Source organism: Pongo pygmaeus, chromosome X (genome assembly GCF_028885625.2).
Source record: "Pongo pygmaeus isolate AG05252 chromosome X, NHGRI_mPonPyg2-v2.0_pri, whole genome shotgun sequence".
NCBI classification, from domain to species: Eukaryota; Metazoa; Chordata; class Mammalia; order Primates; family Hominidae; genus Pongo; species Pongo pygmaeus.
In genome coordinates, this window is record NC_072396.2 from 3,314,832 (window position 1) to 3,331,704 (window position 16,873).

At 48.3% G+C, this 16,873-nt stretch overlaps 1 protein-coding gene across 5 annotated transcripts in view; it reads right to left on the reverse strand.

Annotated features, from left to right (window-relative positions):
• Positions 1-16,873, reverse strand: part of LOC129025077 (cAMP-dependent protein kinase catalytic subunit PRKX-like) — a 306,342-nt gene that overhangs the window by 160,304 nt on the left and 129,165 nt on the right. For all 5 annotated transcript variants that reach the window (XM_063660078.1, XM_063660080.1, XM_063660076.1 and 2 more), the window contains 6 exons: positions 13,091-13,349; positions 9,575-9,707; positions 9,033-9,174; positions 8,073-8,136; positions 7,866-7,963; positions 3,824-3,884 (listed from right to left, as the gene is read on the reverse strand). In XM_063660078.1, coding sequence (XP_063516148.1) covers positions 3,824-3,884; positions 7,866-7,963; positions 8,073-8,136; positions 9,033-9,174; positions 9,575-9,707; positions 13,091-13,292 — 700 coding nt within the window. In that variant the 5' untranslated portion in view covers positions 13,293-13,349. The remainder of the gene's footprint in view (positions 1-3,823; positions 3,885-7,865; positions 7,964-8,072; positions 8,137-9,032; positions 9,175-9,574; positions 9,708-13,090; positions 13,350-16,873) is intronic.

Genomic DNA, 16,873 nt, shown 5'->3' on the forward strand with positions numbered 1-16,873 from the left:
ACAACCTCCTCACATGCTTCCTCAACTCCCACACTGCTGACGGGTCCCAGGTTTCTATCATTTTAGCATCATGACAACGTTACATAAATGAAAGCACAGAGCATGCAACCTTTTGAGACTGGCTTTTGTCACTCGGCAAAATGCCCTTGAGATCTCTCCTGGCTGTCGTGCATCAATAGCTCATTCCTTTCTGCGGCCGAGTTTCACTCCACCACGAGGCTCTGAGCTAAGGCTTCCTGCCGACGGTGACCAAGGGTGCCCCCATGAGGTGTTACTGGGGAAAAGCTAGGGGGGAAAGGCAATGTCTCCTATCGCCCCACTAAACACCAAACCTGCCACGGCCACAGAAAGGCGTTCCTCACAGCTCTTCCCAGCTGCGTTTCACCTGGAAGAGCAAGCTTCTTTCTCTTCATTTTGAACGTTCTCTAACACACTGACTGACACCAAAAAGAGAGCAAGTAACGCTTAGATACGTCTGACCTGCCGACGGGAATTGAGTCTACCTCATGGCCAGCCAGATTACAGGTGAGAAGCTCACGCAATTCAGAACAACGCGGTTTGTGGTCTTCTTGGGTCAGCTGGGTAGAAAACCCTTCCATAGGGCCTGGGGACACTTTGGGAAAGATTATTTTCTGCTGAAATACTTTACAGATGAATTCTTAAGATACAAGTGTTAAAGGAACCTTATTGATGTTTACCTCGGGCATATTTTTCTCTGAAGAACAGAAGCCAGAGCTTTCTGCATTAGACATCCCTGCCTCACCCCCGGGGGTCTGCGTGTCTGGTATTCTAGGGCTGTGAACCTGTCATAGCATCCTTCCTGCCTACAAAGGTAGGTTTTGGCACTTAAGCCAAACGTGACGGAACTCCATTACGAAGGGTATTCTCACTAGCCACCTGCTTTGATTTGCAGTCTAGAGCACAGAGTAGCAAGTGTCTGGCATGGAGATGACACACAGATCACAGGCTGTAGGTGGAGTTGCCAGGGAAAGATGGAATGGGTACGGAGTCTCCCTTTGGGGTGAAGAACACTTTCTGGAGGACCGAGTACACGTGCTACCTGCATTTGGAGCCTTTTGTCTCTAATATGCTCAGCACCTTCATCAACAGTGTTCAATTAAAGCAACAGCAGTAACAAATTTCACTGGCAACCCTGAGAGGTGTGTTTGGTGTGGGTCCCAAGCTGTGCAGGAGTGGCTCTCCCTCTCCAGGGCAGCAGAGCAGAAACAGCGTCCTGAGTCTCCCTCACTCTCTGAGCTGCCTGTATGAGGAGTCCCTGCTGAAGTACTGCATGGAATGTAACAGACGTGGGTGCCTATGCATCTGACACAATTGTGCCTCGACAGGACCTTCGGTTCACAGTCTTGTTTCCTGCAGGGCCCATGTCCCCTGCCTGGAGACCTCCCCAGGCGCCGATGGCTGTTCTGTCTTGGATGGTCGTTGGGGTTAGCCCTCCCATTCAGAACATCATTTAAGCACCCCAAGCTGCATGACAAGAAAGACTCAGATCTCCTCCTGGACAACGCCCCAGGGACAGCTGATACAATAGTTAACTTTCGTCCCACATGTTTAGGGATTCCTTCAAGACGGATCAGACATTTGCCCTTACGGGAAGTGGCACCTACCCACTTCTGTCCACTCTAAGCCAGTCTAAAGACTTCCAATAGTCTGTTAGCTCTGCAGGTGGCCATCTGTCTTTGTTTTAAGAGGCCACGACTAACATCAGGACTGAGTTACACAGAGGAGGGAGCTGGAAAAGAAAATGAAGAATCATTTTGGAAGACTGAGGTGGGCAGATCACTTGAGGTCAGGAGTTTGAGACCAGCCTGGCCAACATGGCGAAACCCCGTCTCTACTAAAAATACAAAAATTAGCTGGGCGTGGTGGTGCATGCCTGTAATCCCAGCTACTCGGGAGGCTGAGGCGGGAGAATTGCTTGAGCATGGGAGGCAGAGGCTGCAATGAGCTGAGATCGCAGCACTGCACTCCAACCTGGGTGACAGAGTAAAACTTTGTCTCCAAACAAACAAACAAACAAAAAACAAAAACAAAACAACCCACGAAGAATCACGTGGGAATCTGGAAAATCGGAATCTCTACAGACTCCAGAGCCCTGGGCTGCCGCATGTGGCCTGGCCTGGCTCCAGTGCACAAAGGGATGTAGTTGGGTCCAGAGCAGCGGCCACACATCTGTGTAGGAAGGTGCTAACACCACAGGCCCGAGGCTGATCTCCCTACAGAGGCTTGCTTGCAAGGCCGGCCCTTGGCTAGCGACTGAGAATTTAGATTTCTGGAGAGTTCCCACCCTTCCCTAACAGACGCAAGCGGCTCACTCTGCTAACACTTGTTTGTGCAAACAGTGTGTTTATGCTGTGTCCCTGCTTTCCTTCTGGGGGTCTGCAGTTTTGGCTTGTACTAGGCACTGGCTGCTTACACGGCCAACCCCCAGTAAAAACTCTGGGCACTGAGACTCTATGGAGCTTCCCTGGTATAAAACACTTCACAGGCATAGTTACAAATTATTCCTGGAATTCAGCATGGCCTGTGAGAGTCCACTGGGAGAGGAGCCTTCGAAACTCTGGATTTGGCCGTGTGCACCGTTTCCCTTTGCTAATGTTACACTAAATTATTGTGCTGTTAGAAATCTTAGCTGTGAGTATATTGAGTCCTGGGGGTCCTTGCAGCAAAGCACCAGTCCTGGGAGTGGTTTCAGGGAGCCCCCAAAACAGCATCCCTTTAGAACAGCAAGAGAAAGGGGCCTGCACTGCTTCTGTGGCTGGCTCACTGCTGTGTTTCAGAGCTCCGAGCAGGTGGGTGCCGAGGTCATCTCTATCTTGCAAACCTTAAGAGCAATCAATGCTTGCCACAAAATGGGTCTCCTTCTGACCAGTGAGGCCCCCTGGGCTCCATACTCTGTGCATTCAGTTACTTTAAGGGGTATTTCAGGATCTCATTCTGTCACCTAGGCTAGAATACAGTGGTGCAATCACAGCGGGGTATTTCAGGATCTCATTCTGTCACCTAGGCTAGAATACAGTGGTGCAATCACAGCGGGGTATTTCAGGATCTCATTCTGTCACCTAGGCTAGAATACAGTGGTGCAATCACAGCGGGGTATTTCAGGATCTCATTCTGTCACCTAGGCTAGAATACAGTGCTGCAATCACAGCGGGGTATTTCAGGATCTCATTCTGTCACCTAGGCTAGAATACAGTGCTGCAATCACAGCTCACTGCAGCCTTCGTTTCCTGGCTCAAGCCATCCTCCTGCCTCAGCCTCCTGGGTAGCTAAAACTAGAGGTGTGTGCCACAGCACCCGACTAATGTTTTATATTTTTTGCAGAAATGGGGTCTTGCTCTGTCGTCCAGGCTGGTCTAGAACCCCTGGGCTCAAGTGACCCTCCTGTCTCAGCCTTCCAAAGTGCTGGAATTACAGGCATCAGCCACAGTGCCCAGCCTAATTTTGAATTATTATTATTATTAGTTTTTGAGACAGGGTCTGGCTCTGCCGCCCAGGATGGAGTGCAGTGGCGCAATCTTGGCTCACCGCAAACTCCATCTCCTGGGCTCAAGCCATCCTCCTACCTCAACCTCCCGAGTGGCTGGCACTACAGGTGTGGACCACCATGCCTGGCTAATTATTGTATTTTTTGTAGTGATGGGTTTCGCCATGTTGCCCAGGCTGGTCTTGAACTCCTGAGCTCATGCAATCCACCTGCTTCGGCTTCCCAAAGTGCTGGGATTACAGGCATAAGCCACTGGGCTCGACCTGAATTATTATTTTTGAATTACAAAAAAACAAACAACAACAACAAAAAACTCACCCGAATGAAAAGGAAACTGCTGTTTGGCTTCTCCTGTGTGGGCATCCCAAATTATTGTTGTCTGTGTTCCGCAAACAAAGGAAAAAGTTAGTAACTACTCTCGCAAAGTTTTCTCTGGAAACATTTATCATACAAGCAAAGACAGCGAGCCCTTCTCCTTATAAACCGGCACTGTCCAATAGAGATAGAGAGTGAGCCTTATGGGCTAGTTTCAGTTTTCTGGGATCCACATTAAAAAGAAAGAAACTGGTAAAATTAATTAGCAATCCATTATATTTAACTCCAATATGCCCCCAAATATTACCATTTCAACATGTAATCAGTATCAAAACCTTACTGGGATATTTGCCTTCTTTTTCTCCCATACGACATCATTAAAGTACAGCATGTTTTAAACTTAGCAATCCGGATGGCCACATTTGATGAACCTATCAGCCACATATGCTGGCATCTCCCTTAACTCATTTACGCCTGAGGTTGCAATTTTTTGAATTTTTGCAATCAGACCTTGGCGATGACCCTGAGCAGTAGGATATAAATAACTCCCACATGCTCAGCATTCCGATAATGGAACCTAGGCATAAATGGGTTTAAGGACAGAGCATCCCTAACCAATACTTGCAAGAACCACCAAAATTGGTAGGAATTCCTCCTCATCCCCAAATGCAGAAAACTGTTGAAAAACCTGGAACAAAGCATCTCCAGAGATCTTTGTGGCATTTGTTCCAAGTGAAGGGCTGCAGAGACGAGCATTTCTGAAAATGCCTCTGCCCATCCCTCCATGAACTGGGGACACTAGACATGGCAGAGCCATTGGCCTGCACTGGGGCCAGGCACCAATGTATTGGTCTAACAGTAAGTAGAAAGGTTGAGTTCTCCCTTGGAAAGCAAAGGAAATCATGAATTTTTATGAATTTACTGATGCTAGGAAGATACTTAGAGAACCAGCTCAATAAATAGCATTGGAGTTACATCTTCATCAACTGGAATTTTCAACTTAATTGGAAACTTTACACCTCTCTGTTACTGACGCTCAGTCAAAATGTCAAGATTTTGCTTTAAGAAGAAAGAGTTCTACTTTGTGTTGACTGCAGACATTTTCAGAGGAAAGCAAGCAGTGAGTGTCTTTGAAACTTGGTACTCCTGGGTTTGGGGTCAGTTCTAGACCAATTCACATTTCTTTGTTGGGGTATAACTCTTCTTAATTTAGCCATGCAAAAACAAATCTAACACTGCAGAGAATATATAAACTCTTTCACAGTTCTGATACCATTTCACATATTACATCAGCGACTGGTCTCTTAGTTGATGTTTATGTTAAATGTACATTGGACAAAAGAAAACAGTTACGCAAACATTTGAAGAACGTGACATATATTTTAGTCACTCTGTGTTGGTCAACACCAGCACCCCCTAAGTTACATTTTCTCCCTGAGTGTTATGTACAAGGACGTTATTTTCACTCCTGCTGTGGCTGACTTAAGTAATGATGGTGGATCGTACCCAGCCCAAGAGACTAACATAATTCCACATACACATTTTCACTGATCACACAGTCCATCACCTGGTGGTGTTCAGACTGATAATCAGTGAGAAAAACAATCATGAATGTTAACAGTCTCCAGGTAGGAAGGAGGCCAGGAAACAGCTATTTAGAATTCTACGGAAGTTAAAGGGCAGTAGTTACTGGTGACCAGGGCCTGAGTTCCCATCCCTCTGCACTCTGCACCAGCTGTGTGTCCCTAGGCAAATTAAGAACCCTCTCCAGGCCTCCAGTTCGTCCTCTATAGAATGGCAGTGATCATACTTGTGCCTGCCTCCTATCTTGGCAGTACCGGATGGGTTAATGCATGCAGTAGTGAAGTGCTTGATAAAGAAAAGTGCTGTCATTTTCATGAGTTATTTTAATAACTCAAGCAGCAATTACTGAGAGCCTACTGAATGCACAGCAAAGTGCTGCATATGCATGTTACTTGAATTAGAACATCTTGGCAAAAATCTGATAGTAGCTACATGAGAACGTTTATGTGTCAACCACAGCAACTCAGCTTTTAAAATATCATAAACCAGGCTACTAAGTCTGAAAGGCTTCTTGGCTTAAAAGAGAGAGAGAGCGACTATGAATGGATGATTTGCTGACCTAGTTGTACCCTAGTGCAAGAGTCCGCGAACTTTTTCCGTGAAGGGTCAGGTAGTAGCATTTCAGGCTTTGAGGGCCATCTGGTCTCTCTTGCAACTGCTCGTCTCTGCCATTGTAGCATGAAAGCAACCATGGAGAAGTCTCAGCAAAGGGGTGTGGTTGTGTCCCAATACAACTTTACTTAAATTTAAAAAACAGGTGAGGAGCCAGACTTGGCCTGTGTGGGCCACAGTTTGCCAAATGCAATTATTTCATTTAGCAATTTCTCCCAAAGTGGGATGATGTTCAGAGGTCAAGTCTATCATTTTATTTATTTATTTATTTATTTATTTATTTATTTATTTATTTATTTACTTGAGATGAAGTTTTGCTCTTGTTGCCCAGGCTGGAGCGCAATGGCGCAATCTTGGCTCACCGCAACCTCTACCTCCCGGGTTCAAATGATTCCCCTGCCTCAGTCTCCTGAGTAGCTGGGATTACAGGCATGCGCCACCACGCCTGGCTAATTTTGTATTTTTAGTAGAGATGGGGCTTCTCCATGTTGGTCAGGCTGGTCTCGAACTCCCGACCTCAGGCGATCCGCCTGCCGTGGCCTCCCAAAGTGCTGGGATTACAGGCATGAGCCACCATGCCCGGCCAACTCTATCATTTTATAATAACTTTCAGAACTAGAAAGAATAGAAAGCTCTGACTCAGTAAGGTTTTCTTTTGTATTGTTTTGTTTTGAGACAGAGTCTCACTCTTCTTCCAGATCTAGGCTGGAGTGCAGAGGCGCAATCTCGGCTAACTGCAACCTCCTCTGCTTCCCTGGTTCAAGAGTTTCTCGCGCCTCAGTCTCTAAGTAGCTGGGATTACAGGCACCCGACACCATGCCCGGCTAAGTTTTGCATTTTTAGTAGAGACTGGGTTTCACCATGTTGGCCAGGCTGGTCTCGAACTTCAAGACCTAGTAAGTTTTCAAGTTATCCTGAAATCATCACAAAATGCAAAGCTTTGTGGAGGCCCGAGCATCCTCCAGTATTCAGGCATGGTTTCCAGTTGTTGTAGAAACACAAATTCATGTGAAAACACGTCTTTTTTTTCCCCCCCCATTCTAGATAATGCTTCTTTTCCAAAGCCATGACTTAGAATTCCTGCTGAGTCTCGGGAACACACAACTGTTCCATGAAGGCTGTCTGGGGTCATGACTCCAGCCAGCCTTGTCGCTGGACAAGCGAGGAAAGTGAAATGCATAGAGGCCGAGGTTGCTGGCTGGATCAGACTCGGGCCCGGGATGGAGTCTGCGTCCCCTTACTCGGCCCTTGGGTTGCCACTCCATTGACGGCTTTTAGATGCACCTGGACTTAACGCCACCGTGTCTCCCTGCAGCCCTGCCCAGGTGCAGAGCAAGTCAATTCTAACCTGGCTCCGTGGGCCATCGGGAGAGCGTGCCCTTGTAGCCAGGCTGCCTGACTCCTGCTCGGAGAAATCTGCAGTCTACGGTGGGAAGCAGCAGTTTATCAAACGAGGAAAGCCGAAGCCTGAAGAACACACACAGCCTGTGCCACTCGCCCCTCAGTGGGTGAAAGTTCAGGCAGGGCACGCCCCATACCACGTGGCTCCTTCCAGCAGCAACTGACAAATGCAATGTGGAGATTTTCCTCTCTCTACCACTGAACCATGTACCTCAAATAAAGGAAGCTTTGCACAAGGGTCTGCAGAACAGCAGAATGTATTAAGAGATGATGTGTTACAAATGAACAGAAAGATCAAAACCACAAAAACAAAGCCTAAACAAATCATTTTCATTTCTTAAGGGGAAGCACAAAGCCTACGAGTTCCAAGAAACCACGATGTTATTCTGAGATTAAAAATATATAACCACCTATAGATCAAAGGGATGTATTTTCAGCTAATACTCACTTTGTCTACACCAGCACTCAAAATGTAATTCCCCTTTCGGTTCCATTTCAAGGCAAAGATGGGGCCTTTATGTTGGCCTAAGGTGCTGGCCAGGTTACCTGTTAGTAAAAACAAACATGTTGACTTCAATGTCATGGTCTGTTCACTCAAGGGTTAAGTTCGGCAGCTCCTCTTACCCGACCTCAGCACGAGGGACACAGAACTCACCATCTTCCGTCCATATTCTTGCAAAACCGTCACATGAACCTGTAGCCAAGAGTGTTCCATTGGTCTGAGGGCCAGAAAGAGACAAAAACCCACAAAAACAACTTAGGAGCGGCAGCACCGAAGCAGCTCGGAGAGCCTCTCCCAGGATCCCGGTACATTGGAACCATTTGCCACTGTGTGTTCTTTAATGACAGAATTGAAAATACCATGCTGAAAGTGATCGTAAGACCTTGCAGAAAATACAAAGCAGTTAAACTGTGTGCATCCCATGTGTCAATGCACAGAACACCTGGTGCTGAAATCCCAAGGTGGAGAGTCACCTTTCCGGGGCTGCACGTCGTATCTCTCCAGGAGAACTACCTTGGGGCTCCCAGCCTACCTTCCCACCATGAGGCCACAGGCTCATTTTGCTAAGGCATGCGCACATGCAAAGATACGGCTACTGAATACACAGCTCGCTGCCTGCCAAATGCAGCCTTGTTAATAGCTCTCAGAAGCCAAGACTGGCCGGGGGCAGTGGCTCACGCCTGTAATCCCAGCACTTTGGGAGGCTGAGGCAGGAGGATCACATTGGGTCAGGAGTGCGAGAGCAGCCTGGTCGACATGGTGAAACCCCATCTCTACTAAAAATACAAAAATTAGCCAGGTGTGGTGGCACGAGCCTGTAATCCCAGCTATTCGGGAAGCTGAGGAAAGAGAATCGCTTGAACCCAGGAGGCAGAAGTTGCAGTGAGCTGAGATCACACCACTGCATTCCAGCCTGGGCAACAGAGCAAGACTCCGTCACAAAAAAAAAAAAAAGAAGCCAAGAACACCTCTCTGGCAGCCCATCAGAGTGGGGGCTGAGCACACGGGACCACCTGCCTCCTATGTCTGCATGGGTTCCATCGCTGCAGCCCCCGCCTGGTGGCTGGCCGATTTTACCAATTTCAAAGTGCCCAGGGGATGGAAGATGCTTACATTCCAGTCCAGTGAGGTGACATCTTTGTTACTCGGGACGTCATGGCCCCCTTCTCGTATACAGTGCCTCAACACGAGCTGGGTGGAGCCCCCGTTGCTATTCTCATTTAGGTTCCATATCCTTGCAGTTGAGTCTCCGGATCTGCAGAATAAAAACACAGGAGCCTCTGGTGTTTGGTTCAAATGGGGTAAGAAGCTCTCCACAGCTTGCTCTCTGGCCAGAGGGCATCTTCAGCACGTGCTCTTCTGTCTTTTTCATCCCTCTGGATCCCTGTTTCCCTCTTTGCCATCTTTGCATTTGGTAATTTAAATGCCGTTGTGTTCCTCACTACTGCATGCAGAAAACGACTTGGAACTACGGCTTCTCCACAATATGAGACACGTAGAGAAGTGGCTCATAGAACCACCCATTCCTCGGTCTGCCCACACACTGGGGTAAGAAGGGGAGTGTGTGTTCCTTAAGACAGAACTCTAGAGAAGAGTGAGCAGCTCGCATCTCCCATCTCCCCAACTCTGGAGCGCCCCCATCCTGACATCCTTACCCAGAGGCTAGCAAATCACTGACAGGATTCCAGGCACAAATGAACACCTCGGACTCATGGCCCCGAAGGACTGTGGCTTTGCTGGATGGAATCTCAACCTCTCCATCTATTTCCATTGGCTTCGCGTGATTATCTGTCACAAGAAACACAAAGAGACAAGTGGCTTACCAATACAAGAGAAACACACTTAAAGGGCGCTTTTGTTTCCAGAAACTTTTTTTTTATGTACTAAGTAATACTACCTCTGATGATTCTTTTTTTTTTTTTTTTTTTTTTTTTGAGACGGAATCTTGCTCTGTCGCCCAGGCTGGAGTGCAGTGGCACAATCTTGACTCACTGCAACCTCCACCTCCCAGGTTTAAGCAATTCTCATGCCTCAGCCTCTCAAGCAGCTGGGATTACAGGCATGTGCCACCACACCAGGCTAAGTTTTGTATTTTTAGTAGAGGCGGAGTTTCACCATGTTGCCAGGGTTGGTCTCAAACTCCTGGCCTCAAGGGATCCACCTGTCCCAGCCTCCCAAAATGCTGGAATTACAGGCGTCAGCCACCACGCCTGGCCTACCTCTGATGACTGTAACAAAATCGTGGCTTTAGTGCAATTTAGTAAATATTTTAGGTTTCTTTATATTTTGACAGTCTCTAAATTTCATTGAGGAATAAAAACAGTTTGCTAAGTGCAGTGGCTCACACCTAAAATCCCAGTGCCTCAGGAGGCTGAGGAGGGAGGACTGCTTGAGACTAGGAGTTCAACAGCAGCCTGGGCAACATAGCAAGACCCCATCTCTATAAAAACAACAACAACAAGAAATTAGCCAGGCATGGTGGTGCACACCTGTAGTCCCAGCTACTCAGGAGGCTGAGGTGGGAGGATCACTTCAGCCCAAGAGGTTGAGGCTGTAGTGAGCTATGATTGTGCCACTGCACCCCAGCCTGGGTGACAGTTATTCTTTATAACTGGGGCCAGCTAACTACAGCCCATGATCCAAACCTAGTCCCTGGCTGCTTCTGCATAAATAAAGTGTGACTGGCACACAGCCACTCCCCATGTTTTCAAATTGTCTATGGCTACTGTTATGGGCTAAACTATGTCTCTCTAAAATTCGTATCTTGAAGCCCCAATTTCCAGGGGCCTCAGAATGTGGCTGTATTTGGAGATGGGGCTTTTGAAAAGGTGAGCAGGGTAAAAGGAGGTCACACGGGTGGGCCCTAACCCAATGGGACTGGTGTCCTTATGAGAAGAGGAGATCAGGACACTGACACAACCAGAGGAACGAGCACATGAAGACATAGAGAGAAGACAGTCTCTACAAGCCAAGGAGAGAGGCCTCGCAAAGGAACCAGCCCTGCCCACACCTTGATCTTGGTCCTCCAGCCTCCAGAACTGTGAGAGCTAATTCTTAAACAGCCTGGTGTGTGGCCTTTTGTTACGGCAGCCTGAGCTGACTCTCACAGCTGTTTTTGCACTCTGACAGACTTCAGCAGCTGTGACAGAGACTGCATGACCCTCAAAGCCTGGGACATTTACTGTCTGTCCCTGTAAAGAAAGTTTGCTGGCCCCTGGTTTATGCTCCTGAGAAAGCAGCAATATAGCCTGATCATCAAACAATTAGCCATGGTTAACAGTTTCCCAATACGGTGAGGAACTGAGCATGCTTTGTCATGTCTTTTGTAAAGGTGCTCTGGTGGAAAACCTGGGAAACAGAAGCAATGTGATCTTAGGTTACGTGTCACTGAGTAGGAGTGCTATTTATGTAAAAAAATAAGAAAACGCCTGGTGGTCCTGCTTGGCTCGAGAAGCCTGATACAAAAGATTCAAACAACAATGGGACTCTTCAATGTTGGTGTTTCTTCCATGCTCTGAAAGTGTCATCTGGCTGGAAGAGAGGAAAAACATCTTTCTGCGTGTGGCAGACCCACTGCCCCTGGCAATGGCAAGAGGGAAACTGGCATCTTAGCCAGCCACGCAGTGGCAGGGGGCCTGGTAACTCCAGGCAGGCGTGACAGCCAGCATTTTCATTCTTATCAAAATGCGGCCTTCCAATGCTCCTGTCTCCATAGATTGGGCTGTGGGTCAGGCACAAGATGCAGGGTTTGAGAAGGGGGTTGGGGTGGCTGTTCCAGAATTTCAACCAGGGTGAACTGGCAACATGCACAGAGGAGGAGGGCCAGACTCTTCTTTTCCTGCCCCACAATTGTGGACCTTATCAACAGAAGGCTGGTGGGAGGTCTTTTCCTTTTACCTGAGGCAGGTGGCCTTTCTGTCACCCTATTGCAATAGAAACGTTATTAACAATCTGTGAACCTTCCATTAAATGCTGGATCTGCTTCTCCAAGAAGTTTTTAGCTGGTGCCTGTGGATGGTAACTTGTCACAGGGCTTGGCTCGGGCTGCAGCCTCATCAGAGGCAGCCGGCTGGCTCTCTACACACCAGGAAGTTGTGGAGCCAAGACGTACCAGGTAAGACAGCAACGTCATAGTCAGCTCGATCTTCAACGACTGCTGGGCTGCATGGCTGCTCTGAGGGCAACAACTTTCAAATAAGGAAGAACACACATACATACACTACACCATGCACAGGTGTGTGTGCGTGCACACACATGCACGCACACACACACATGCACATACACTACACCATGCACGCACACACACACATGCACATACACTACACCATGCACAGGTGTGCGTGCACGCGCACACACACGCACACAAACTCGTGCATGCACACGCACAGGAACGCACGTGCACATACGCACATGCGCACGCACACACACACATACACGCACATGCATGCATACACGTGCACACAGACACATACACACGCAGACATGCAGATATACACATGTACAACATACATATGCACACATGCATACCTGCACATGCGAGTGCACGCACACACGCGGTGCGCCATGCACGGCGTATATGCTCGCTCTGAACTTGCACCCTGAAGTGGCGTCCCTACGGGTGTATAGAGCACTATGTCTAAGTGGAGCAGGTTCTCTGCATAGAATTTTGGGCTCTCTGTCTGACTGGCCACATACTCACAGGCAATCACCTAACAGGGACTGATGTCCTGGGGTTTTCCAAAAACCAAAAAAGCCTATGCCGAGTGTCTGGGGCCCAGTGCCCTTGGCAGGAACTGCAAGCTCAATAATTATACCATAATTTGGCCAAAACCCCTCAACATGGAAGGCTGGAGGCTGAGACTAAAGGTGTGCATGAATGAAACACTTTTGTTTATCACGGGCAATAATCACGTGTTACATCAGAGTTCTCAGATTAGCAGCGCAGCACGATTTCCTAAAGTTGAAGATGAGGGTAAACAAGGTCAGGTCCAAGGGTTGTGATGGACAAAATGGAACGGGAAGTTCTTCTGGCCAGATTGTAAGCAAACACTAGAGAGCAGCTTCTAAGACATTTATAGCAGGCAGGTTTTAAAGAAGGCATTTGGATTTGCCCAAGAAGAAAACAGTGAACCCAGAGAGGCCCACCGAACTCCCAGAGCCCCTGCACTCACTGACTGAATGTGCTCTGTTCTCTTCCCCATTCACCGTGGCCTCTCTGTTCTTCGATGGATTTTGCTGGGAAACGCCGGCTGAGGTCGTGGTGGCTGTTGTCGCTGCTGCCGTGGCCGCAGCTGCTGCCGCCTCCGCACTGGCTTGCTGCTGAGAGAGCTTCTCTCGGAATGCCTGCTGCCGCGTCTGCACCACGTCGGGCATCACGGCGTCTATCAGTGACAGGGACTCTATGGGGCGGCCGTCGAACACTGTGCCATCCTGGGGGAAGCAAGCCAAGGTACAGCTGTCAGCTCACGTGGGTGAGGGCTCTGGGAATGGCCTCTGCTCTCTGGGCAGGAGAAGCACAGGGAAGTGGGGCGTAAACAGCTGGCTCCCAGCAACCGGGGGGCCACAGGGGAAGCGGCATGGACCCGGAGTCTGGGGTGAAGGGATCCCATGGTGGGCAAGGGGTAGGGAAGGGGACACGACAAACTGTTGGTAAGAACTAAGTGTGATGGTTGTTCTGAGTGTCAAACCCAATTGGGGCATTGAGGACAAAAAGGCCATTTATTCTTGACAGAAAGTGCTATCCCTGATGGCACGCTTCTCAACGTGGCGGGGGAGGGGGGGTGACTGTGACTCCTTGGGGGGCATTAGGCAACGTCTGGAGACTTTTTTGGCTGTTACAACTAAGGGAGGAGAGGTGCTCCTGGCATCTGGTGGGTGGAGCCAGGGATGCTGCTCAACATCCAACAGTGCCCAGGATGGCCCCACCACAGAGGAACATGCAGCCCCAAATACTGAGTGCTGCGGTGGAGAAGGCCTGCCCACGTGCTATCGCGACTGTGCAAAATCTCTGCAAATGACCATCCATTATACGGGAGGGTAACGCTTCAGAAGCAGAGCCCAAATGAGATGCACACAGCATTTAGGCCTGGATTCTGGGTCCATCTGTCCATGGGATTTAATAAAATAGGCACTTGCTGCTACTTGAAATGACTCCTTGGGTTCAGGCTTAGACTAACTATAGCCATGACACAATTGACATCATTTTGTTTTGGTTCATGTTTTTTTGACCATTCTTTGATTCTCTGATTTCCGTTTACCATGAAAAACTTTCCACACACGTTTAAAAATACAGCAGGAGGTTCTTTCCTTGTGAAGCACGCCAAATATTCGAATCAGGTGAACCTCAATAAGCCTTGGGGTTGTATCTGGATGTGCAAACACATGTTTATATGCTCTGAACCTGAATTACTTCAGAAATGAGGAAGAACTGAAAGGCTCAGGTTTCAGCTGAAGAACAACTAAATGAAACATCACTCCAGATGATTTCTGATTACAAGACAATATTCAAAATAAAGAAAACAATACAAGCTATGTAAAGAACTAGCTGCATCACCTCCTCAGGCACTCCTGGCCCTTGATTCTGGCCATGGAGTGGATAATGGTGACCGATGGGTCAAGACGCTCCCACACCCCCTTCCTCCTTCATATGTCCACACCCAAATGAACAAGCCCATGACAAAATGCGGTAACTGTCCAAGGTAGTAACAACATGTCCTCATTTAAACTCCGCGGGCACATTGTCTCTCTCTTTTTTTCCTTAGAGACAGGGTCTCGCTCTGTCATCCAGGCTGGAGTGCAGGGGCACAGTCATGGCTCACTGCAGCCTCAAACTCCTGGACCAAACTGATCTTCCTGCCTTAGCCTCCAAGTAGCTGGGATTACGAGCATGTGCCACTGCACCTGGCTAATTTTTTTTATTTTATGTAGAGATAGGGTCTCATTATATTGGCCAGGCTGGTCTAGAACTTCTGGCCTCAGGCAACCCTCCTGCCTTGGCTTCCCCAAGTGCTGGGATTATAGATGTGTGCTACTGCCCCTGGCGTCTCACTTTTCAATGATTAGAAACCATTGTGACAAATGGGACAGTCTTTCATTAGCCCCTAGAGTGCTGGAATCTGGAGTGCCGAGGGAAGGCAACTATGAAGGCTTCTCAACAGATGAGAGGTAGAAGGCAATGAGCAGAGAAAAACAGAGTCACAGGCACCTTGAGATCTGAGGGCTGGCTGGACCTTGGGGACATGTCCTCTTAGATACACTCGTGTGTGTTTTGCAGTGAGGAAACTATTAGGCAGGGCCAGAAGGAGTCAGCGGAAGATCCCGGGCACACAGTGTGAAGGGGTTTGCCAGGGAAAAAGGAGCACAAGAGAGGAAGAAACACCGGAGTTTCGAAAGCCACAGCTTTGTGAAAAATGGCAGGCAGAAGTGCAAGAAAGAAAACAGGGACTGGGTACAGCGGCTCACACCTCTACTCCCAGCACTTTGGGAGGCCAAGGCGGGAGGATCGCTTGAGCCCAGGAGTTCAAGACCAGCAAGACCTCATCTCTACAAAAAATAAAAAAATTATCTGGACGTGGTGGTGTGTACCTATAAGTTCCAGCTGCTCAGGAGGCTGAGGCAGGAGGATCTTTTGAGCCAGGAGGTTGAGGCTGCAGTGAGCTATGACTGTACCATTGTACTTCCACCTGGGTGACAGAGAGAGACCCTGTCTCAAAAAAAAAAAAAAAAAGAAAAGAAAAGAAAAAAGGATATATTACTTTGTGATTTTCTAAAAGAGTTTTTTAAAAGGTAAAGAGAAAGCAGTGTAACATGCTGTGAAGGAGAAAGGTTTGTAAGGGCGAGACCAGTTCCCAGAAAGATGGGACAGAGGGAATCCTGGAAGAATGTGACTGCCAGGTGGGATGGATGACGGTACAGTATGGAAAAGTTCAGTAGAATCACGCGCCTGGATCAGAGGAGGAGAAAGAAGCTGCAGGGGACTGAGAAATCAGTTACAGGGACTGTCTGTGGTCCCAGTGCTTTGGGAGGCTGAGGCAGGAGGATCACTTGAGCCCAGGAGGTGGAGGCTGCAGTAAGCCATGATTGTGCCACTGCACCCTAGCCTGGGCAACAGTGTGAGACTCAGTCTCTAAAAATAAAATAGGGACTCAGGTGAAGGTGGCAAGTAAGGTTGTGGATCCCATTATTCCCCAGAAGTCAAGGGGATCTTCTTTACTGCAGAATCATGAGACCAGAATAGGAGGACACAAGAGAGGGTGAGGTGTGTGGTTTAAAACCAAAATTGGCATAAAATTGGCACAACTGCTCACTGTGGACCAATGTAAAAGGTGGGAGGGGTTCCAAGCCAAGTGCGCAGTTTTAATGTGCATTTATTTTTCCATCCTCCTAACCCATCTGCTCTACAACGAGCCCGGTAATGAAAGCATCCCTTGAGATCCTCCTTAACACAAGAGCCATCACCTCTCTGCCCTGACGCAGCCTCTGGTGATGCCCTCTATCGGGTTCTGCTGAAATACAGATTCCACCTGACCATGTGTGGGGCCCCTCTCTAACCAACCTGCTCCAGAAATCAAGAAGAGACAGCAAGTCTGCATAAGTGCAAGGCAAACGTCCACCCCGAAGCCCAGAGCGGCTGAAGATGTGCCGCATCTTTTTCAGATGTGGCGGTGTAAGTGTTTACATCAGCTAACAGCCAGTGATTCTACATTTAAGTCAAAAACACACACCCATGTGGGAGGGGCACTGGAAGCTTGCTGCTGTGTATCCACACAACTGGTATTAACACAAAGTGGAAAAAAACCCAACTTACTTTCTTCTTCTTCCTCTTTTTTTTTTCTTTTTTAATTTTAGAGATGGAGTCTCACTGCGTTGCCCAGGCTGGAGTGTACTGGTGCAATTATAGCTTACTGCAGCCTCAACCTCTCAGGCTTAAGTGATCTGATCCTGTCACCTCAGCC